Here is a 24,558-nt window from a genome sequence, read left to right on the forward strand (position 1 = left end):
CCGGCCTAGGTGAACAGAACGCCAGGCTGGCAGCGAGCTGAGCAGGCTGGTGGCGAAAGATCAGCATTTTAATTTAATTTTAAATGAAGCTTCTTAAATATTTTGAAAACTTTGTTTACTTTACATACAACAATAGTTTAGTTATATAATATATAGACTTATAGAGAGAGACCTTCTAAAAAACGTTAAAATGTATTACCGGCACGCGAAACCTTAAATTAAAGTAAATAAATGAAGACTCGGCACACGGCTTCTGAAAGGTTGCCTACCTCTGGTATAGAATAAGAAATTGATAGTTGTGTTGTTGGTGGCCAGCATCTGGCTGAAACAGTCTGGTCTCATTATGATTAGCTGTTCGGGAGCTCAGCATTTTTCTATAATGAGGTATGCCTTACAATGTTTTTAAAAAATTCCTTTAAGATACAGTGAAATTGATCCAGTACAAGGAGGCCTTTCTTGGTGGAGTCTGGAAGCAAGCTGTGTCATTAAAGGAAGGGAGAAACCTTTTAGAGGATCATCCTTGCGACTTTTAATCACATGAAAAATTAACATTTAAGAGGCTTGATGTGGTCAGCCAACAAACACTGAACAGACTTCCTTCTCAAAATCATTGGCTGAAATCCTGGCTTTGTTGAAGTCACTGGGAGTTTTGCTATTGACTTCAGCATGACCAGTATTTCACTCATTTACTTACATTAAAATAATGTGTGGAGTGCAAGTGAAAACTAGTACACTAGGTAATTCACAGTTAAGGTTCCAATGTCCACTCTAACTTACTAGCCGCGTATATAAGCATTATAATGGTTGGTCTTTCCAATATGGGGTCCAAGAGTGCTGGGTGTGACGGTGCTGCCCGTGGGAGCCAGCTGAGGTCACTCAATCGGGGTGAACTGCAAACAAAATGGGGCAGACAAACCCCAAACGCTGGTGGATATTCCAATACTTAGATTTAACAAGCCAGCACAAAACAACTTCTATATTACCATACAGGTTACTCAGAAGTCCAAACAATGCAGTTCCCTTAAAGTACCCAGCCTTAGGCCTCCATCCAGACACATACGTCAGATATGATGATTATTGAAAATCTTACTTCATCATATAAAAGAAAGGGTTCTTCCAATCCCAAAGGATCAGCCACATACCCAGGTCCAATTATAACTTAGATCTTACCCAAAATGTACGCTATAGCCAATTCTTATTAACTAAACTAAAATTTATTAAAAACAAGAAAAGAGTGTGAGTGTTGGTTAAAAGATCAATATACACACAGACTTGAATTCAATTCTGGAGGTTCAGATACATAACAGAGGTGAGCTTGTAGTTGCCAAAAGTCCTTTTAGATATAGTCCATAGATTATAATCCAATGACCATATTCAGGGTGGCTCTAGTCAATGACTGGGGATCTCAATCCTTATGGTTTAAGGTTTCCCCCTCTTGAAACCCAAAGCAGATCTGAGATGCAGAAGGATCGTGTCCCAAGGTTTTTATACATTTCCAGCAGCCTTTTGGCCTGAGAAAACAATAGTGTCAACTTTCCTTCTGCTAAACATCATGGCAATTAGCAGTATAATTTATCCATTAAACAGTTCAGATACAGGTTACCACAACCTTCAAAGAGACATATAGACAATAATACTATTTCACTCAAGTATCATCATAAATGTTAATATTCCTTCTTTGATATTTGAATTAAAGCTGTAGCAATAGACAAGACTTGTTTGCTTACATCACAAGACCTGAGCAAACATCTCCCCTTCTATCTCTAACAATGCAGACTTACATTTCAAAGCTCTATTCATTTACCTATCTTCCTAGCCAGTCTCTAAAGTTTAGAGACTCTAAAGTCTCTAAAGTCAGTGAGTTAATTAACTCTTTCTGGCCTTGTCATCTTTCAATGAGATATTATATTATACTCATAATGTCAGACTGGGGCTAAGATTTTTTCTAAGTGATTAGTGATCTTGGGTGCCAACGTTTTTGAGTGTTCAACTTGAGCAACCTTAAAGGTGCTTCTTGAAATCAGGCTCCTTTATGACTTGTCAAGTTAGAGACCCATAAACTGAGTCACCCCAAAATCATGAGTCATTTTTGAAAATCTTGGGCTGGGACAATATTTTTCTGAAACAGGCATTCAGTGATTTTTGAAAAATTACTTTCTCAACAAAATACGTTAACATTTTTCATCACAACTCTGTGCAGTTTCTTAACAAAAATTTAGAGAGACTGAAACAGTCCAAAGAGTTAACACAAGTGGTTATTTTTAATAGAGAAATTGTAAAAGGGATAACAAATGTATTGAGAAGAACTGGTTGGAAAGGTACCCAAGAAGTGTGATTGGTCCTCAATAGCGTCACTTCTTAAAGTAAACTTAAAAGCTTACTGGTTTTATAAAATGTTTGAATTGCACTGCAGCACAGTTCAGGGGAGCATTCGGCCTTTTTAATTATATGGCTGTGGAATTGTAAATTATTGCTTGGTTATGTTTTGTTCTACCATATGGTCAAGCAGGAATAAGAACCAAGCAGTAAATTATTATTAAATAGTATTAATGGTCACTATTTGGATATTAGTGGAGCTACAGTTTGGTTTATATAAGAGTTACATTTCTTCATATATTTAGTGCATGTTGTCTGTAAGTAAGAAATACATTGTGAGGAATCAAGCTTGTGTTGGAGCTTCACTAAACATTGCATATAGCCTTCATATTCTGATAGTTTTAATAGTTAGTGATACATTCCAAAACAGCCCATCAGCAAGTGCTGAAAATGTTCTGAATGTCTGAATAGCTCCCTGATCAAACCACTTGACATCACAGTGTACACGTTTACTTTATGCAATTGCTAAGAAAAACAAATGGGAACTTTTACGACTAGATTGACACCAAACCTGCACAGGAGATGAAGGGTCTTGCCCATCCTCTGTGCAGCTGCATTAGTACTACATGGATTAGAGTAGGGGTTGTGCAGCCAGTGTTCTTCCAGGGCATAGGTGGAAATGGGTGGAGCCATGCCATCACTCTCTCTCTCACCTGTACCTCATACATCGGTCAGAAGAGCGGGCTGAATGGAGTAAGCTGAATCCTGAAGAAGGATGAAATAAATTACTTTCCTAGTAGACCAATAGGAGAGCTGGAGAGGAATTCTTCCTCTGTGAGGCACAGTGCCTCCTGCAGCTCCTCTGACAGTGGTGCAGCTGCATGCTGCCCCTTAACTCATGGCTAAGTGAGAAAAGCACCGTCTAGCAGCCCTTAATTCTGTTTTGGAGTGCATGGGCAGGTGGATTCCCAGACACTGTCATTAGGGAGAAAGTTATCCCTTTAGCATTTATCACAGAATTGCAGGTGGGTTCACCGCTGTTCACTGCACATCCTTTGATGTGCTTAAAATCTGAGACATGAATACTAGCTGGGCTTGTGCCTGTATCTTCTCTAAGCGTGTTTTGTTGAAGGTGGAGGTTTGGGGAAGAGTAGGGTGAGGATCTGATAGTGGGTTTCCCAAAGAGAGTTAGCCTGAGAGATCGTTGAATGTAAAGAATAACAACAAAGGAAAGGGGAAGAGAAGGCATTGTTAGAAGCTATTACTGTTAGAAGCTTACACAGAGAAATTTCCAGCTTTCAGTTCCATCCCCATCCACTTAAGGACAGAGAATGTATAATCTCCTCAGCCTCACTGATCACAGTTACCTCCCCTTCATTACTTCCATACACCCAGCCTACTATCATAATTAGCTTGACGACAATTTACCCTGTACAGTATTGAATTATTACTATAGCTATGAGTTTGGTAGCCAAAGGATTAGTCAGACCACTAAATGAATAAAGTAATGCTCTCTAGTGAGATGAGCTGTTTGACAGATACTTTCTCAATAGTCACCACAAATCACACTATTATTCTTGTGCAGTGTTTCTCAGACTTTTGCATTGGTGACCCTTTTCACACAGCAAGCCTCTGAGTGCGACCCCCTTTATAAATTAAAAACACTTTTTTATATTTAGCACTATTATAAATGCTGGAGGCAAAGTGGGCCTTGGAGGTGGAGGCTGACAGCTCCCGACCCCCATGTAATAACCTCACGACACCCAGTTTGAGAACCCCTGTTCTTGTGTGATTTAAGGCCTGCATTAACTAAAGTAGCTAACATAATAACCCCCCCCCCCCCCCAAAGTGACTCATTTTGTTCCTGGCCTTGTTTTCTGTGTTGTGTTGTTGTTTATGACACCTCCAGGCAATGTGAAGTACTCCTTTCCTTATCATATTAAAAACAATATTTGTAAGAGAAGCTCTAGAAATGGTTTGCCTCACTGGCTGTGACACTCTTTTTTCCCCAAATAGTTGCTGCTAAAATACCGCAAAATGATGACAAATTTGAAATATGATGGTATTTGAGAAAAATTTCATGATCCATTTTAGTGTCTAAACATTTTTTTAAGAGGTTGCGCACAGCTGTGATGGAAAACAATGTAAATGTATTTTGCTGAGAAGCTGTTTTTTCAGAATTCATCCATCATATTCAAAAGCATTGTTCAGCATGCGACACACACACAAAAAAACCCTGAAGAATGTTCCCTCCCACCCCAATTGAAGTTGTTTGTGAGATTGCAGAGTGCAATGCAAAGCTTCTGAAACCGGAGAACTGCCAGTCTGCCCCTCTTTTTGATGAAAACCAGCCAAATCAATTTTAACTAAAGTGTGTGAAATAATTTTCTCCAGGACAGGAATATTATAAACCAAGCTTCAGCCTGCAGTGAAGTTTTTACAGCTGAGTTAGAATGCCCTAGAAGTTGGGGGTTTATGATTAAAACACTGTTGGGGCCTTAAATATAGTGATCCAAATGGGCGCCATTATTTTCAAATCCCCTCTTTCAGGTTCTGAACTTTTAAAATAACAAAATACACAACAGGAGGGCAGCGTGTTGCTTAATGATGCACATTCACTAGGCTAACAGTTCTGTAACAAGATTTCAACCAGCTACCTGCTTCTCTACTGCCTTGCACCTTGTGCAGCCATTTACACTGAGGAAAGTGCATGTAAAATGCTCCCAATTCGAATTCACACGCTGGTAGTGTCCTGCATATGCTTTTGCATGGCTGTTACAGACTAGACAGGGTGTAATTGGAATTTGTCTGCCCACCTGTGTTTAAAACGCATAGCCTTGAGAAAAGTGCTATGAGATCTTTAATTTATTTATCATGTGTATAGTCATCTAGCCAAGTGATGGCGTCTTCAGTGGCATGATACAGTTCTTCTAGGCCTCCGCTGAACCTAGTCAGCAGGCATTCATCGACAATGTGCATCATCATCTGTGTTGCATCACAGCTGCACAAAGGGCTGTCGCAAAGGCCCCAGCGATACTGGTTGGCTGCACAGAGAACTTGCCTGGTCTGGAACCTGTTCAACAGGGACCATTGGCGACAGGACAGGTCAAAACCAGGCAGGCAAATTGTAGGGTTGGCGATAAGGGACTGGTTGGGGATTATAACAGCTATCCATTCCTTTTGCCAGAGTGTTTCTGCCCTAACATTCTGGCGTGGTGGATGAGACCATAATGGGCGACATGACAGCAAACGTGCAGCTGGTGGTTTAAAAAGGTCATTGGCAGTGGAGGCTTGACTTGGCACGTACTTTCTCCAGTAACTTGCCAGTGGCAACCTCTCGTCTGATATGAGGAAGAGCAATATTGCTCAGAACTGGGAGCCATGGGAGTGGAGTCGGATGCAAGGTGCCGGAGATGATACTGATCACAAGTTGTCAGAATCTTGATTTTACTCCTCACTGAAAAGATGGATAACACTAGTGAATAGAAAAGTATTTAAACCTTTTGATTGCAATATGGTGAATGATCCAATGGACATCATTTCTTCATTAATTATGAGTTAATGTCCACTGGAAGCTAGTCCTGTTATGCTACTGGGACTGGTAAACTCTCTAATAACACTGATAGGTACTTGAGTGATGCATCACACAAATGTTACAGAGTAATAGCTGTTAATATCGATCAAGGACTGTAGAAAAAGCAATACCTTTACTCAACCATCAGCTATATATTTTGGCAACCATAATAGCTTTAATTACTGTTTTACTCTCATAAGACATAACTTTAGCCTGCAGCAAGTACTGTACTTCTAGTACTGAAGGGTAGATGAGACAATTCCCCCCGCCCCGAAGACTCATAAATGAATGTTTGCTTGTTGGAGGGAGTCTTGGATGAAAGGCAGGATTCACTGAATGAATGCGACAGAATATAAAGAGAAAGTTTTAAATTCTGCCACTGGCTGTGGGCACAGATCCCATTGACTTTTATGGGGGCTAGGTACGCTCATCTAGGGGGAGAATGGAGCCATGCAGAATACTAATTAAGGGGTATTTTTATCTGAATTCTTTCATTTGCCTTTATGCTGTACATTCAGTTGTTGGGATCCCATGTGATTCAGTAACAGTTTCACACCTTTATTGATGTTCCTCTTTAAATGTCTCCATTTGCTATTAAAATGTCATCTTCTCTGGCAGCTATAGCTGGTTTTACATGCAGTATAACTATTACTGCCCTGCCCTGATACTGCTACAGTTAAAGGTCTTTCAGTCCTTCCATTCATTCAAAAGTCTGCAAACAAATGGATTACAGATTAAATTGCGTATATACATTTTCAGTTTAAGAAGACTCTTGTATTGTATGTAAAAATTTGAATACAGTTGTCTTGGATCATTTATTATTTGGTGAAGAATAAAACATAGATTACTTTTGCTTTAAAATTGTAGTGGTTGTAGATGTATCATCTGGTTTGAGAGTCCTTCCACACTGTGTAGGTGACTCTGGGATATGCTGTGGAATTTCCAAAGAGTTCCCATGTACTTTCTTTGGTAGAGCTCAGGGGTGGGGGTAAAACTTATGGAGCGGGAGTTTCAGTTTGATTTAAGACAGAAAAGGCTGGTGTTTTACATTCCGCTTAGAAAACAAATTCTAGTGATGGGAATTGGAGCGCAGTGTATCCCATTACCTTGATAGAATCCCACTGAGGCAGAAATACCCTAAGGAAGGTCTGGTGGAGGGCTGAGTAATTGCTGATAGGTCCAGGGTCTTGAGGTTACAAATATTTATCCATGTCTGAGACCTGAGGAAATTATCTTCTTAGTTAACTCTAAATTTAAGGCGTTAGTTCTGCCACCTTTACTTGCATTCAGTAATAACTTTTTCTTGACCTATTATGTTGTGTGTGGCCATGTAGGTAAGTTAGGGGCTATGCAGAGCTGCTACTCCCCATCTCACACTGGTGGGTGGCCAGCTAAGCAACAGCTCCACCCCATAATATGTGAGGCAATTTTTCTGCCAGTATACTGAGGACCTATTCAGTGATATGGCTGGTGCAAAGTACATCCACCTGGAGTGTGTTTGTGTGGAAACCTGAGACAAATTGAGATTTTTTTGAGTCACAGTCTGGTTTCCAGGATGCTCTTGGGGCAGTCTATCAATACACTTCCCCATACACAAGGTTTTGATAAAACCATGATACATTGAAATCAATGGGACTTTGTACAGTAAGATACTACTCCGCATGGATTAGAGTACCAGAAACAGGCTCTAACCTTGCATAAATACCTATTTGCAATTATCCAGGTTTTTTTTGTTTATATTGTTTCTATAATTTGTACATGCTGGTGTAACTCCATTTCTGATGTGTTAGGTTAACTAGTAGATGAGCTGCTTGTAAGCGAAGTTGAAATGGGCAACCTCTAGTGCAATTAGTTCTGCCTTTGCGACATGCTACATTAAAGAAAAAGGCTCAGGGACAAACCAAGAAGAAACACTTTGGAGATGCCAACAGTAGAGGGCTGTAGTAGCATAAAAACAATTTAAAAAAAAGCCCTCAAAAACTGTTACAGTGGGGTACGGAGAGTCATAACTGGTTTCACATAGGCTAACACAGTACATATTACTCAGGATCACTTTTATTGAAAGCTACATTAACATAACTGTCTGACTATCTGATTTCACTACAACTTCTTGAACAATGTTACCACAGTCCAGGGGTGGCCAACCTGAGCCTGAGAAGGAGGCGGAATTTACCATTGAATAGTGCCAAAGAGCCATAGTAATATGTCAGCAGCCCCCCATCCGCTACTCCCCTCCAGTACCTCCTGCCCACCGGCAGCCCTGCCAATCATCGCCTTCCCCTCCCTCCCCACACCTCCCAGCCGCTGCAATCAGCTGTTTTGCAGTGTGCAGGAGGCTGTGGTGGGGAGGGGCGAGGACTGAGGGCATGGCAGGCTCGGGGCAAGGGGCAGGGTCCTTGGGGGAAGGGGTGGACTGGTGGCAGGACCTGGGGCAGAGCAGGGGGTTGAGCAGTTAGCACCCCACAGCACATTGGAAAGTTAGCATCTGTAGCTCCAGCTTGGGAGTCAGTGCCTATGCAAGGAGCTGCATATTAACCTCTGAAGAGCTGCATGCAGCTCCGGAGCCATAGGTTGGCCACCCCTGCCACAGTCCTTTCCATGAACAAATGTTGAGTTGTTTATTTTTATTTTTTTCTCTTCTCCCCAGGATGAAAAGAATCAAGTTTTAACAACCAACATTTGGTTACAAATGGTAAGTTGTGAAACATAAAATCTCTCTTAAAATGCAGCTTTAAATGTGCTTTTCATTTTCAACAAGTATAAAACCCACATTCATGTCGCTTGCAAGTTTTTGTTCTTTGTTCTGAGACATACGGGATAGCTCTGAGGTGATACATCCTGTAGAATAGATGATTCTGGGTTTAAGGTTTTAGACTGTCAGGAGAAGGACTTCACATCATCTCATAGATACTTGTACAATTGTATGAATTGTATTGTTGTACCATATATGATGGATTTATAAACTCATACATTACATTTGTTTCAGTCACTCTAAACACTAGATCACTGCAAGATATTGCAGTCCTAAGGGGTCCCGGGTAGTGATACTTACGGTATTGTAAAAAATGCACCAATTGCAACAAATCTGGCACCTTTTCTTAAATCATATTTGATAGTGAAAGAGAACATGAAATACAATTTCACACATTTATATAACTATTTTGCCAACCTTGTTGATAGAGTGACTATTCTGAGACTCTCTATATGTTTCTTCTTTTGGAGGATGGGCTTATCCCAAAGGAGTTATTTATTCCTGTGGTTTGTTGCCATTCTCCTAAGGATATCAATCTTTCCATGTCTGCTACATTTGCTGTCTGTCTTCTTAAGAAACTGCAAGATGATTTTAATCAAATGCCTATGATTGCAAGTGATACCTAAAAGAAATTATTTATATATAGTACTGTGTCAAAAGTAACTGTGAAAAGAAAGGAATTATTTGGGTTAAATGTCCATAATTCTGAGATTTAGTTGCATGCAAAACACGGGTAATAGCAGACACTGTCTCCAGTTGCCTAATGTTCAGTTATGGGCACATTCATGCATTCTTCTTGTGCTCCCATTTGTTTTGTGCATGTATGGTAAGGTGCACATTTTCCAAAATTTAGCCCTATCTTTAAGTATGCTGCAATGACAAATTCTTGACACAGAACTCTTACCCTGCAGTTACCATTGAATACCAAATTCTTTACTGATGTAAATTGGTGGACGTTAAATGATCGTAGTGAAGCTATGCTAATTTACACCATCGAAAAATCTGGCCCTGTACAATCTAATTCTTGACGTTATGGGAACAGATGGCAAATGGGTTTCACTCATGTTTTCCAATGGAAGATACAATGGAATTTTAAAAGGTAGCACCTTGTGAGGGGTTGTTTTTTTTTAAAATTTCACTAATGCCCATGCATGTTTACTTTGATTTGACTTGTAATATTTTCCCACAAGCTTGGCATTAATGTAGGCTTTGGACTGACTCATTCCAAGTTGGAGCCTATTGCAGTTTAATGGGCATGGGCTGACATTGAAAGAGCAAATGTAGAAGGATGAATGAAAGCAAGGAGAATTATTCACATGCTTTGGCACTTTCCTTTGGGCTTACATCACATCTCTGACATTTACAATTTTATATGGAAACAACACATAATTCCTTTCTGCTTCTACCACAGAGCTTGTGGGAACCACCTCCGCTCACAATGTACTTTAACTGTGTGTTCAGTCCTTAATTGGGCAATGGATAACAAAAGAAGGTCAGATAGGAGAGGGAGATTGCAGTGTCTGGTTTTTAGCAGGGGAGACTATGAGCACCGATAGAGTACTTTGCTCCTGCTCACACATGCAGAACAGGATGCTTACCTCCCTGGGCAGTACCTCCAATGGGAGAGAGCCCTCATGATTCTTGTTTCTTGCTCTCCTGCCTGATGAGACAGGGTCCTCATACCACTAGATGGAGAGACTGGCATAGGTTGTCGGTGCTTCCTGAGACTGGGTCGGGGAGGAGATGGGGAGCTCTCCCTCCACTTTCAGCAGAGGGGATAGGAACTTTCCTTTCCTTTAACCGCTGCTTGTAACAGAGAACCTGAACTCGTTGGGTTAAGCGGTAGTTTACAAAACAGTTTTATTGTTCAGAACAACTGTGTTGTGTCAGCAGAAATTTGATCTCTTTTGTTTTAATCAAAATGATAAACTCACTCAGTTTAATTCTTTCTCTGTGAGTCCATCTTTTTCCTTTTACTATAACTTTTATAGAGTGCCTCTCTCATTTTGGCAGATCTTAGGATACAAAGGAAAGACAATTTTGGTAAGCTACTGAGGATAGTGTGGTTGCTACATCTGTTCACAAAGAGAGGCTGATGTGGAGGAAGCAGTCAGCTCATGCTGTTTACACAGTAGTTTTACAATAAGATTAAAACTGTCAAATATAATCTGTTTTCGGCTCTGAGTTACAGTGACATCAGTCACTGTGATTTCTCAACACAGGATAAGAAACAACAGTTCATTCTCCAAAGACTATAATTTACTTATTTTGTCTTTTATGTTTCTCTTCTTCCTGTTTCCTTATTTTTTTGTTTTTTTTTTCCCCTAAGGGAATTCTTAATTCTTTTACACTGTCACATTAAGTTTCTTTTCATTCTTCTTCGCGTGATTGCTCCTGTGTATTCCACAGTAGGTGTGCGTGCTCGCCACGTGCACCGGTGCTGGAAGTTTTTCCCTTAGCAGTACCCGTAGCGGGGAGCACCGCTGCGACCCCTGGAGTGGCGCCCCTATGTCGCACCATAAAGGGAGCTGTGCGCTCCCCCCACCCTCAGTGCCTTCTTGCCGCCGGTGAAGGTAGTCGGAACTTGTGCTCCAGCATTGCTGCAGCTTTCCTTAGTAGTACGATCTTCGACCGTTACCGGTCTCTACAGTTGGTAGCCTGGCTTGGGGCATGCCCCGAGCTCCAGGCTTCAAGTCGTGCGACTCCTGTCGCAATTCCATGCCCAGAAGCGATCCACACTCCGAGTGTCTTCGCTGTCCGGGCGAGGCTCACATAAGTGAGCGCTGCAAAATCTGTAAATCCTTCAAGCCCCGGACTAAGCGCGAACTTGAGATCCGTCTCCGGGCCCTACTTATGGAGTCGGCACTGGCCCCAGCACCGGTGTGCCAAACTGACCCGGCGCCGGGCACCACATCTTCGGTGCGGAGCGATGCCCCATCCACCAGTCGGCACCGCTCCCCTGTTAAGAAGCAAGCCAAGACCCAGCGGTGCCAAGACAAGGACAGGGGTGAGGCTGGACCTGAGTTGGGCAGCCCACAATTCCCCTCGGGACCCAGACCTCCGACTCGTGTGGAGCGGAGTAGTCCGGCCCTGTCAGGCGTGCCTCCCCGACAATGCAGATTCCATCGATGCCGGAGACAGCTCAGGCAGCGTGCGACATCCTCGTCCTGCTGGTACCGAGCGGGCCGCCCGAGTTGGGGCCCCAGTCCCAAGGGAAGCCGCTGTTGGGCGCTCACCAGCCCTCACCGGCCAGGTCGGAGGTAGAGGTCTCTGCTTGATCTGCGGGGCCTTCCTGAAGCCCGCGACAGACCTCCACTCCATTGTCGGGGTTGCCTGGGAATGAGTCGCCGGAGTCCTCCTCAGCCCGCAGGAACTGCAGACGCTGAAACAGGAAGCGTCGACGCTCCTCGTCCAGCCGAAGTGATAGCAGGTCTCGATGCCATCGGCACCACCGACCGTATCATGGTGCGCGCCATGCTCGGAGTGTATCCAGACAGTCACTGGCACTGAGGCATCTTAGCCACAGCCATCGACGGGACACCAGAGATAGCACCTCTGATGTCTACGTTTCATCGTCATCGAGGTCTAAATCCCGGGGCTGGACCCGACGTGGACGGGACAGGTCGAGCCGCTCATACGGCACCATGCGATCCTCAGCCACCTCTGCCTCGGCGCCCAGCCGTCCCTCCCCGGGCCGCACCTTCCCCCAGGAACGTGTAACCTTGGTGGACCCCAGACGACTCAATGGCAAGGGGCGCCATAGTAAGGACAGTGGTGCCAGTGGGCACCGTGGCCCAGGCGCCCGCACCGCCAGGGCCCTGCTCCGTGGCTGGGGCATCTCAAGCCCACTCGGCGTCCCCGCCTCGGCATCGCGGGGACCGCGCCACCGGTACCGCACCCAGACCAGGACATGGAGTGCGACATACCGGCACCGACCGATGCCCTAGGGGCCATCCCGGTTGTCCCTTCGGCACTGGATGAGTCCATAGCGGCACCACCACCCCCGCTTCTCAGGAGGACTTCAAGGCACACCAGGAGTTCCTCCGGCGGGTAGCCACCAGCCTCCAGCTCCAGGCGGAGGAGATGGAGGAACCTTCAGACAACTTGTTTAATGTCCTCTCCTCCTTGGCACCGGGCCGTGTGGCATTACCGCTTTACCAAGGCATAGCCAACATTTCGATTCAACTATGGCAAACCCCATCCTGTCTGCCGCCCATTTCCAAAAAGGCAGAATGGAAGTACTTTGTGCCAACAAAGAGGCATGAGTACCTTTACACTCACCCTACCCCGAACTTACTGGTGGTAGAGTCAGTCAACCACCATGAATGACACGGCCAGCCCGCACCAATCCCCAAGGACAAGGAGGCCAGGAGACTGGACACTTTTGGGAAAAAAGTTTATTCCTTTGTCAGTTTCCAGCTCAGGGTGGCAAACCATCAAGTACTCCTGAGCAGGTATGACTTCAACTTGTGGGCTCCTTGCCAAAATTCGAGCCCTCCCTCCAAGGGCACGACAGGAAGGAGTTCAGGGCTCTAGTTGCTGAGGGTGCGGCGGCAGCGAAAGCAGCTCTCCAGGCCGCCTCAGATGCAGCTGACATGGTACCTCGTTCGATGGCTACGGCTATCTCCATGCGATGGGCGTCGTGGCTTTCCCTGTCAGGGCTCTCACTCGAATCCCAGTCCTTAATGCAGGACCTGCCATTTGATGGCAAGGCGTTATTCGTGGACCAGACAGACACTTGTCTTCAAAGCCCAGGGCAGATGGTCACCCCCGGAATTGTCCCTGCACATAAATGTCAGGGAACTCAGGGCAGTTCGCCTGGCGTGCATGGCCTTCCTCCAGCACCTAGGAGGGAAGATGGTCAGAGTCCTCACGGACAATACGACTGCAATGTATTATATCAACAGGCAAGGGGGCACACGTTCCGTGGCCTTGTGCCAGGAAGCCCAGTTCCTGTGGGAGTTCTATATAGCCCACAACATCCTTCTGAGGGCCTTTCACCTGCCCGGCAAGTGCAACACGCTCGCGGATCACCTAAGCAGATTTTTCTCCCAACAACACGAGTGGTCCCTACACAGGGAGGTGGCCAGGCGGCTCTTCCTACAGTGGGGTACTTCCCAGGTAGACCTCTTCGCCACCGCCCAGAATCGCCTATGCCCACGATTCTGCTCCAGAGCGGGAGAGGGCGAAGGGGCGATATCGGACGTGTTCCTAATCCCATGGTCGGGCCGCCTGTTCTACGCCTTCCTGCCCTTTCCCCTGATAGGCAAAGTCCTACAGAAGGTGAAGGCAGATGGGGCGCGGATTATCCTCATAGCCCTGGATTGGGCCCATCAGCATTGGTACAGGACACTCCTGCAGCTTTCAGTGGCCTCCCCGCACAGGCTGCTGCTTCGACCGGACCTCCTCTCCCAGGAGGGAGGACGTCTCACCCATCCCAACCTGGCCGCGCTCCACTTGACAGCGTGGCTGCTCCATGGTTGAATGAGGAGGAGGGCAGGTGTTCTGAGGATGTTAGACAGGTCCTGCTTGAGAGCAGAAAGCCGTCCACACGTCGAACCTACCTGGCCAAATGGTATCGGTTCTCCATGTGGGTGAGGGAGAGGGGCTCCTCCTCCTCCTCTGCATCTCTCCAGCTCATCCTCGACTACCTCCTGTCCCTTAGGTCCCAGGGGCTGGCGCCCTCCTTGGTCAGGGTGCACCTGGTGGCCATTTCGGCCTTCCACCCACCGGTGCAGGGCCATTCTGTGTTTTCACACCACATGACATCCCGGTTCCTAAAAGGGCTGGATCGGGCTTTCCCTTACGCTAGACCCCTCGTCCTGCCCTGGGACCTGAACCTAGTGGTCTCCCGCCTCACAGGGCCCCCCTTCGAGCCCTTGGCCACGTGTTCTTGGTCCCACTTGTCATGGAAAGTGGCATTCCTGGTGGCTATCACCTCAGCCTGCCGGGTCTCGGAGCTTAAGGCCCTGACCTCTGAGCCCCCGTATACGGTCTTCCATAGGAATAAGGTCTAGCTCCGCCCGCACCCGGCCTTTCTGCTGAAAGTAGTCTCGGCTTTTCACATGAATTGGGACATTTTCCTCCCGGTCCTCTGTCCTAAGCCCCATTCCTCCAATAAGGAAAGACGCCTGCACATGCTAGATGTGCGTAGGGTGCTGGCCTTTTACCTAGACAGAACCAGGAAATTCCGGACATCCCCTCAGCTTTTCATTGCTTTGGCTGAGCGCATGAGGGGGCGACCGGTTTCCACCCAGCGGATCTCCCGCTGGATCACCTTGTGCATTCGCACGAGTTATGACCTGGCAGGGGTTCCCCCGCCTAATATAGTGAAGGCGCATTCGACGAGAGCTCAGGCCTCGTCAGCAGCCTACGTGGCTCATGTCCCCATTCGGGACATCTGCAGGGCTGCTACATGGTCCTCTGTCCACACCTTTTCATCGCACTATGCGATCGTCTCCCAAACGAGGGATGACGCCGGGTTTGGTAGGGCGATACTCCGCCCGGGTAACCCTTAAACTCCTACCCGCCTCCATCGGGTATAGCTTGGAGCCACCTACTGTGGAATACACATGAGCAATCACTCGAAGAAGAAAGGACAGTTACCTGTTCCGTAACTGGCGTTCTTTGAGATGTGTTGCTCAGGTGTATTCCACATCCTGCCCTCCTTCCCCTCTGTCGGAGTTGTCTGGCAAGAAGGAACTGAGGGTGGGGGGAGTGCGCAGCCCCCTTTATGGCACAACATAGAGGTGCCACTCCAGGGGTCGCAGCGGTGCTCCTCACTACGGGTACTGCTAAGGGAAAAACTTCCGGCACCAGTTCACGTGGCGAGCATGCACACCTACTGTGGAATATACCTGAGCAATACATCTCAAAGAATGCCAGTTACAGAACAGGTAACTGTCCTTTTATTTGTCTTTGTATTCTATATGGAGCAGGGAAGACACCAGTTGCCAGATCAGCTGTTTACTATCAATACTGTAACTGCTGCTTGTGGCCAATATGTAGACTGAGTTTATATGAACAGTAAAAGAATCAATGACGTAAGTGTTTTTGTATGGCTAGTCTGGTAACAAATAACAATAAAATTCATAGATCGGCCTGATTCAAAACCCATTGAATTCGGTGGTCATCTTTCTATTATGTTGTCTTGTTTGGATTAAGAAGAATGACTTTCACTGCATATGTGTAATTCGACAATAAACTGTGCTTATATCTCTGATTACAATTACTAATACCAGCAGTATGTTTATCTGTCCATTATCCAAGTGTGTAAATGCTAAGTTTATCTCTTGAGGTGAAAAATATAAACCTGTTGATATCTTCCTACATGGAGATAGTCAGGAGTAACCCTGAATTTCCTCTAGGTTACAACAGGACCCAGGAGGGACTTCAGCTGGTCCCAGAGCTGCTCCCTATTTTCAGGTGCATCAAGAGAATCTAGCCTAAAATGTTTAAAAGTGTGTGCAATTTGGGTGTGAAAATGCCCTAGTGCACATGCTTAAGGCAAATGCTCACAAAAGAGCACGTTAGTTTGAAGATTTGACCCAGTTAGACTAAGTAAGAGGTTTCCAAACTCTCTTCCTAGTGTGGACTACATTTTAATGCATAGATTGTTTTCTTTCATGGACCATCTCCTGCCCATTCACCATCACATCATGTCCATATGGCAACTATATAAATTGCTTACTTGGAAAGTAATAATAGGAAAATATTTCATGTCTAACTATCGTTTAATGCAATTTAGTAGCTGGAAATGAGAAGGAGAGCCAGCACCACGTAACCAGCCAGTTGTCTGGACAGCCACCAAGTGCTCTGTGTACCATAGTCTGGGAACCTCTGATGAAAATGAAATACAGAATGGATAGTACTTCCTGTACAAAACAGCTTAAAATTAATTCCCTGAAGCCACCAAGTACACATTGTTTTGAAAGGAATGTGGCAACAACAAGGGCCGGGTTCAGTATCTAGGGGTTCCTTTTCAACAATACAACACACAACCGTCTCGAGCCCCCACCCAGTGACCTGGGACAATTATATAATTAGACACCATCCCCTGGGCACCTCTAAGAGGCAATACTTCCCCTCTCACAAGCACAGAGTCTGAGTGTAGCAAAAACTTTTAATAAAAGGAGGGAAATAATTCAGCATTAATTTGGGAAAACAGCACAACTAGGGTTCATAAACATAAACCATGAGCAAAAGACCCACCCCCAAGTAAGTTAGGCAGTGTCTTTTTCCCCTCAGGTTCTTAAGTCCAGCAACCCAAAAGTCTCTTTAACATGTCCGTCCCTTCTCTGCACCCCACTCACATTGCAGTCGTTGGCCTGCAGCCCCAGAGTTCACCTCCCACCGTGGGTGGAAGCGTGGGGGGGGTAAGGAGGCAACTAACATGCTCCACTGCTCGTGCACTTGCTCATTGGCCTGCCGGCCAATTGCCATGCCTCTCTGTAGGGTTCTGCTCTGGCCCTCTCTGCCAGCCGCCCTGCTGGCTGCTTGCCACACCTTTCCACCAGCCACCTGGCTGGCTGCTCATCGAGATGTCTTCAGGGCCCGCCACTTAACACAGCTCTCACTGATTTCAGCTGTTAGGGGAGCCTCCCTGCTGGTGCACACTGGGCAGTGTCTTGCAACAGAGACACTGCCCCAAAGTAGGTCTAATGCTTAGACCTAAATATCAGTGATTTCAGCTCTGTAGAGTACAATAAGATTCTCAATTAGCTCTTTTATTACTTGTGCAGAGAAGAAGAATCAAATGGTGTCTAGGTCTCTTAAACAGGGCCCATATCACCAGGTACAAATACCTAGCCACACCCTCTCTCAACTCATTGGGCTTTGGGACCCATGACCCCTGCCCGGCGTTCAGTTGAGGGTGAGTCCCTCCATCGGGGTATGCCTGGTACAGTTCTGCTGCCCTTGGTTCACACAACAAGGATAACAACCCTTTATTACTCCTGCCCCAATAACAAGGAGCCTGGGGATCCAACACCAGCCACCAGTGATCCTTTGGGCAAGCAATACCATCTTGCTGAGCAGCTGGGCAAGGTGGGTGTGTCCATGCAAATGAGATCAGCTCCTGAAGTCCTTTTCCACAGCTCACCACTATATGTCAGGGGAGAGCTCATTCAGACTCTGCTTACACATGTAAAATATGTGTCCATGCTAGTAGACTCAATCAAAAATCCAGATACAGGGAAAGACTCAACATTGCTACACACTGCAAGAAGGGAAGGGACAAAAAAAATCATATTTATTTTCAAAGGGATCCGGAAGTTGACAAGTTAAAAATGACAAAATAATTAAAAGATTTCAGACATAATGCAGTCATTATAAAAACTGGCATAGGTAAGGTTCTTTAGCAGAAATTGGAAGACAGAAAATAATTGTTCAGCTTATAGAAAATATGGAACTTGAGCAATTCAGACTGTTTGATTAAAAATAATTGTTAGTGGAATAAGCAGGGTGGGGGGAAACCCCCCAAAGGTACTTAGATATCCCGATTTAAGTCTATGTCATGCAACTGACATCTGTAGAGCTAAAGGACTAAACAACATACTGCTCAGATCATTTGTCAGGCTGACAGTGTTGTAAACAAATTAGACAAAGCGTGAAAAGCACATATTTCAGCAAACTCTATAGCGACGACTATAGAAAAGGCAAAAGTGTCCAGTACATGGTGTCACATGTACAGCATGCAGCAAAACTAATCACTTTGAAACTGTGCTACTCTAACAACACAATTTTGTTAAAGCAAAATGTTTAAAAAAATAAAATAAAACTTGAATGTGAGTAATAGGACTCTGATTGGGGCAACAGACTGATGAGGGTGGTAAACTCAAGTAGAATTTGGATTTGTCTATCCCCTAAAGATTTAAACAAAGCAATTGGATGTGAATGCTACCCCATGAGAATGATAGATAATGTTATTTCCAGAATGCCCAAGGTAAATCTTTTTCTGTTCTAAATGCCTGTCAGAGATTTTTGGCAAGTGCCACTGGATGATTAAAATTTCATATTGTGTGCATTTAATGCCCTGTTTGGAAAGTTTATGTTTAAAAGCCTGCCATTTGGCTTTGGAGCAGCCCTGCAAGTACTGAAGTATTATATGGAGGATATCTCATGGCTAGTTTGGGTGGAAGTTAATGCAGGGGAACAGGCGATGCATAGCATAATGAAAGGGTATGTAAAATGTCATTGAAACTATGAGAGAAATCAAATCAAGTTAAAGCAAAATGCCAATATGAGCTAAAAAGGAAATTGTCCACATGTTCAGTGAACACAATGTTAAATCTTACCAAAAAATGTAGAAGCTCTTTATGCGATGGAACTGCCACAAGGGAAAGATGCACTTCAAAGATTCATGGTATGAGCATGTATCATACTATAATCACCCCTACCCATTGCATATATGTGTACTGCCTCTAATTCCTGACAAAAATACCAGTTGATATGGGGTGAAGTGCAAGCTCAGTGTCAAGAAAATAAAACACTTCAAAAGCCACTTACATGCCCTATTTTGGTTTAATCAACCTGTAAAGCTCTCAGTGTATGCAATTTCATGTGGCTTGGCAGAAGCGCTTTTGGGAACAGGTCACCAATAAGCCATTGCAAGCCTTCTTGTAATGATAGTCTTTGATATTAAATGGTAACCAGGAAAAAAACTTCTGTTGAGGCACCAATTCAGCAATACCTCTAAGTATGTGCTTAGGTGACTTAGGGCTACAAGGACCTGCTAAGCCTAAAAGGTCTTCTGTACTGGATAATATTGATGAAGACTTTGAGGTTACTGTGACACTGGTCATAATTCTGGCCACAAAAGCATATGACAGACTAAAGCCTGAACCCTTTTAAAATATAGCTTTTCAGCAGCTGGAGGAGACAATTGTAGAAGACTGGGCAGAAGAGAAGTCAATACTTCTAGCTGGTGCTAGACCTTTTTGGGTTTATCATGATGAGCTAAGTGTATGAGAGGTCATTACACAGGAAATGCTAGAAATGCTCCATAGTGAACATACTCATTTAAAAACCAAGGAAAGAGCCAGATGCACATTCTAGATCCTTGTCTACAGCTGAGAAGCATTCAGCCCAACTTGAAGCCACCTTTCTGCTCCCATCAATTTTAGGCTGTCTGTGTGCCAGACTAGTCTCGTATTGTAAATTAGGGGAGCCTAAGGACTTCTCTAAATTACAATGGCTGCAAAGAGGATTTTTTCAAAGGGACTGTTATAGCAACTAAGATATGCTAATAGGGAAGCCACTGATCATGTCCCTTGTTTTCTGAGCTGTCTGCAAGGAGCTATTAGGAACTGCTATGCCAGTTGTGCCACTGGAAGAATCCCTACATTGTGGTGATCTGCCGGTGGCTGGCTAGGCCAGCTTTAGGGCTTCTTTGTGCTGGCAGTGTGGTGCAACATGGTGCAGCCTTTTGTTGGCTAAGCATGGCGGTATCACAGATGTAGTCTCAATAGTTGATGTATGTAAAAATATAAATTGTAGTATCCCCAAGAGCTGTTATCACCACGCAGTTCAAGACTGAGGTGGTCTGAAGCAAGAGCTGATCTTTTCCTTCTCAAAGTTGTTGACCAGTTGGTGCTCAGATATTCTTAGAATAATAGTCAAGCATGAGCTAAACACATTGTGGGTTTGAGTCTACCACACTTATTCATGCTGTGCAGGACGTGATGGAGAGCGGTTTCAACAGTAAGATGCACGTGTATGGAAAAAAACAGTTTAAACCTGATATTAAGCTGTTTCCTCCCCTCCTCCCCCAAATATCATGGCTGCTGGTTACCTCAAATTGTGAGCGAGCTGCTCGCAGCTTAGTGGTCAAAGGGATTGTATTGTTTATGGAGAACAGAAGTGGGTCTTGAAACCCTGACCCATTTATTGGAATTTATCTGAATTTTGATCTGGATGTTTCCATGTGATGTGTCTGGGCCAAATATTGTGAGAACAACCTTCCTCGTGACACAAAACCAGGACAGCAGCCGTGCACACTCAATTTTTAAAAACAAAGTGAATTGAACTTTTGCAAATCTCTGGAAAGATTTATGTGACGTTTCTGGCCAGTTATTTTATCCAATTTTGACTCATTTCCTAAAAAATAGTCACTAAAATATATTGCAGTCAAAGTGTGATACAGTTGATGGTGGGAGATGAGATCCCTGACATTAATGCATTTTACATTAATTGCTTAAAGAGTGACAGATCCAGACCTGCTAGCAACACAGGATTAACTAACCCTGAACTAAAAGCTAGGTCTTGACCATTGTTGCTTGCACTGGGCTGAGCAGCTATCTATGGGAGTTGTGTTCAGCACCTCTCAGGATAGGGCCCATAGTTTTCAAAACCACAGCAATTAACATTCTTTTTTGCGAGTGAAAAACATGGACTGAAACTCTTTGATTGCAGACGTTCTCTCCTGTAGCAGATTTGCATTGTTCCCTTTAGAAGCTGGAAATTCAGTAGTGTAACCCTTATCAGTAGAGACTCTTGGCTGCTATACCCAAAATGCCTCTGAATGGTTACATAATCCAATCATTTTTAACAAAAGGAACTATCCAAGTTAAGTCTCAGAAGCAAAATGTAATTGGAATTAGTATTAGTATTAAAAAAAAATCTGTTCTGTTCCAATTTTGTGCTCAAGACAGCATGAACAATAAAATACAAGCATATTGAACCTGCTTTTGTAGGTTGTTGTATGCAATCACTGTGAACTAAAAATGGAATTTTTGTGCTTTGCAATGTTATTTTCAAGGTGGCTAAAGTCATTCTTTCTAAGCATTTCATTGTCTGAAGCTAAATAATACTTTTAAAATAAAAATAAACTTTGGTTGGGGCTAGATAATCTCTAGAGAGAGGTAGTGAGTGGAAAAAAGTGACACTAACACATTTCTTTGTGTCAGTATTGGACAGATTACTATTTACAATGGAACATGTCTGACTACCCCGGAGTGAAGAATGTTCGTTTTCCTGATGGTCAGATTTGGAAGCCAGATATTCTTCTGTACAACAGGTAGGCACATCTTCATGAAAAGTAAGCATAATTATTCCTTTAGAATGTCTAGGTGTTGGTTACTAGCATACAGTGTGTGGAAAGCAACCATTATGGTGCTTACAACAAGAAAGATGATGATGCAAGTGCTTACCAAAAAACATAGTTTCAGTTTCAGATACAGTGTGATTATAGAATCATAGAATATCAGGGTTGGAAGGGACCTCGGGAGGTCATCTAGTCCAACCCCCTGCTCAAAGCAGGACCAGTTCCCAACTAAATCATCCCAGCCAGGACTTTGTCAAGCTTGACCTTAAAAACCTCTAAGGTAGGAGATTCCACCACCTTCCTTGGTAACCTATTCCAATGCTTCACCACCCTCCTAGTGAAAAAGTTTTTCCTAATATCCAAACTAAATCTCCCCCACTGCAACTTGAGACCATTACTCCTTGTTCTGTCATCTGGTACCACTGAGAACAGTCTAGATCCATCCTCTTTGGAACCCCCTTTCAGGTAGTTGAGAGCAGCTATCAAATTCCCCCTCATTCTTCTCTTCTGCAGACTAAGCAATCCCAGTTCCCTCAGCCTCTCCTCATAAGTCATATGCTCCAGCCCCCTAATCATTTTTGTTGCCCTCCGCTGGACTCTTTCCAATTTTTCCACATCCTTCTTGTAGAGTGGGGCCCAAAACTGGACACAGTACTCCCGATGAGGCCTCACCAATGTTGAATAGAGGGGAATGATCATTAGATTATAATTAGAATATGATTATTAGAAAACTAAACTTTACTTGCACTGTTTAATGATGTTGATGGGGACAATTTTCCTTTGCTCTTGCCTGAAATGTCACTCTTTTTGAGGTAGAAGAGCTCGATTGCCTGTAGGCCCGCTCTTACTCTTTGTCCGGTTATGCCAGAAGAAGGCCAGGAGACACTGGATGTGCTTTAATTAATCCGCAGCTTTATTCCTAAATGTCTGGGAGTACTTGGCAGATAAAAGTGTGCAGTGCAGGTATGCCATAGTCATTTACGTATACCTGATAGTATAATTTACACATATCCCCCCTTTACCCATCCTGGTCCCCAGCCAACCTGCTGCTGGGACCCTGCAACACTGCCCTAAATGAGGGCTAAGGGGGGCTATGGAGGGTGGGAGGGGTTTGGCTCCCTCTCTTACCACTCATAGGAGCCCCAACCTCCTCCTGTTTCTGCTCCTTTAAAGAATACTTCCTCTAAATCCTTTACCAATCCATTTAATCTGATTGTTGTATTCCTTCCCTACAGAGTACCTTCACTTGGCATCCTCCCCACGCCTACATAATGAGTTGCAACATCACAGCGTATCCCCGCCCCATTTCATGTTCACCCCAACTAAACCTCCAACCTGCTGTGGGAAGGAAAAAAGTCCCCATGTCACCTTGGCCCATCTGGCATTGAGGAAAAAAAGTCCTTCCCAGCCCACTGAGAGAGGACCAACTAGCATACTTCACACAGCACATCATGACAAACCCTGGTATTTAACTAGTCCCAGGGGTGGGAGTGTGGGTGCTGCTCCACTTGGTCCTGGTAAAAGAGGGCTTTTCCTGCCCCAGTGTGGACCTAAATAGACCCCCCTCTTCTGGTCACTTAGTGGGGAGAAGTGTCAGTGTCCCCACCCTGACCTGGGCTGAAGTTGCCGCAGCAAGTCACTGGCTTTCTAGCCCTCAAAGGGGCCACACACCTTTTCCTGCTTAATGTGCAGCGAGGTCATTCTCCTGTCTGTGCTCCCCCAAGCTATAGAAAATGTTAGCATACCATTAAAGGAACTGCTGCTGTCTTCTCTAAACAGCTGACTCTTTAGGTCTTTCAGGGCAGGCAGGTAGATAGCAGCAGAAATTACCAATTGCTCAATGAAGGGAGTCTGGGTGGCACTGATAAATCGTCCTCTTGCATCTTTATCTGCCAGCTTCATTTGTGGGATTTGTTTAATAACAAAGATGGTACAGTACTACTCTTTGTAAAACCACTGAGTGTTTTAAACATATTTTATGCTTGTATGTACACTAAGCTATACAAGTGCCAGTTTGTTTGTTTCAAGTGTATTCTGTGCTGAAGAAACGGGCTAAAAAATTATGATGCTGCAGCAAAATTAGTACAAGGGTAATTTTGTATGAACTCTTGTGAAAACTATGAAACTTTAAAAATATTACATAAAATATTTCCAGCAAATCACTTACTCAGTTAATTTTTAGATGGGTTCACGATAAGGCCATAATGAAACTTTCAAAGCAACCTTAATTATGGAATCCCTTTACTTTATGGTGTTCCGGTAGTAAGTCTGAGGTGAGTACACATGCTAGTACATTCAGGACTTAATACCAGGAGTATCACCTATTAATAAATACACTGCAGAACCAAAAGCCATCTAAACTTCTTATTTAATAATAAAAAAGCTACATCCTATCCTCATTCATCCATCAAGTAGAAGTCTCATTAATTTTAATAGGAGTTTTGTGTGAAAATTGGGTGTAGAATAAGGTCTTTAATCTTCAATATTTTGCTAAGACAAGATTCATAGTTCATTGATAAATACTGGGTGCTGCTGCTTTGATTACTAAAAATACCTGATGTAGTAGGTGATGAAATGTGGGTTTGTTTTGCACATGAAATGTAATTTGGTGTGTAGGCATCACCACAGTGTAACAAACCCCAAAGTATTCTTTTAGCATTTGTTCTGACACTGGTGAGTGTATCTAGCCTTTGGCAGCGTGTAGTCAGTTTTTCTGCAGGTTTTAGAATCAGTGAGAACTGCCTGTTAAAAGCATGTCATTTATTTGAAAGGCAAGACTTTGCTTCACCATATAACATCAGTCTGAAATACTCTTTCAATAATGTATATATTATGCATGGATTCATGATGCACATCTAAGAGAAGTTATGAGAA

General features: G+C 44.1%; 1 protein-coding gene across 1 annotated transcript in view; it reads left to right on the forward strand.

Moving 5' to 3' along the window:
• CHRNA7 (cholinergic receptor nicotinic alpha 7 subunit) overlaps positions 1-24,558 on the forward strand; it is a 95,449-nt gene that overhangs the window by 42,362 nt on the left and 28,529 nt on the right. The window contains exons 3-4 of the mRNA XM_005284965.4: positions 8,538-8,582; positions 21,548-21,657. Of these exons, the coding sequence (XP_005285022.1) occupies positions 8,538-8,582; positions 21,548-21,657 (155 nt within the window). The remainder of the gene's footprint in view (positions 1-8,537; positions 8,583-21,547; positions 21,658-24,558) is intronic.

The sequence above is a fragment of the Chrysemys picta genome, chromosome 10 (genome assembly GCF_011386835.1).
Source record: "Chrysemys picta bellii isolate R12L10 chromosome 10, ASM1138683v2, whole genome shotgun sequence".
NCBI lineage: Eukaryota > Metazoa > Chordata > Testudines > Emydidae > Chrysemys > Chrysemys picta.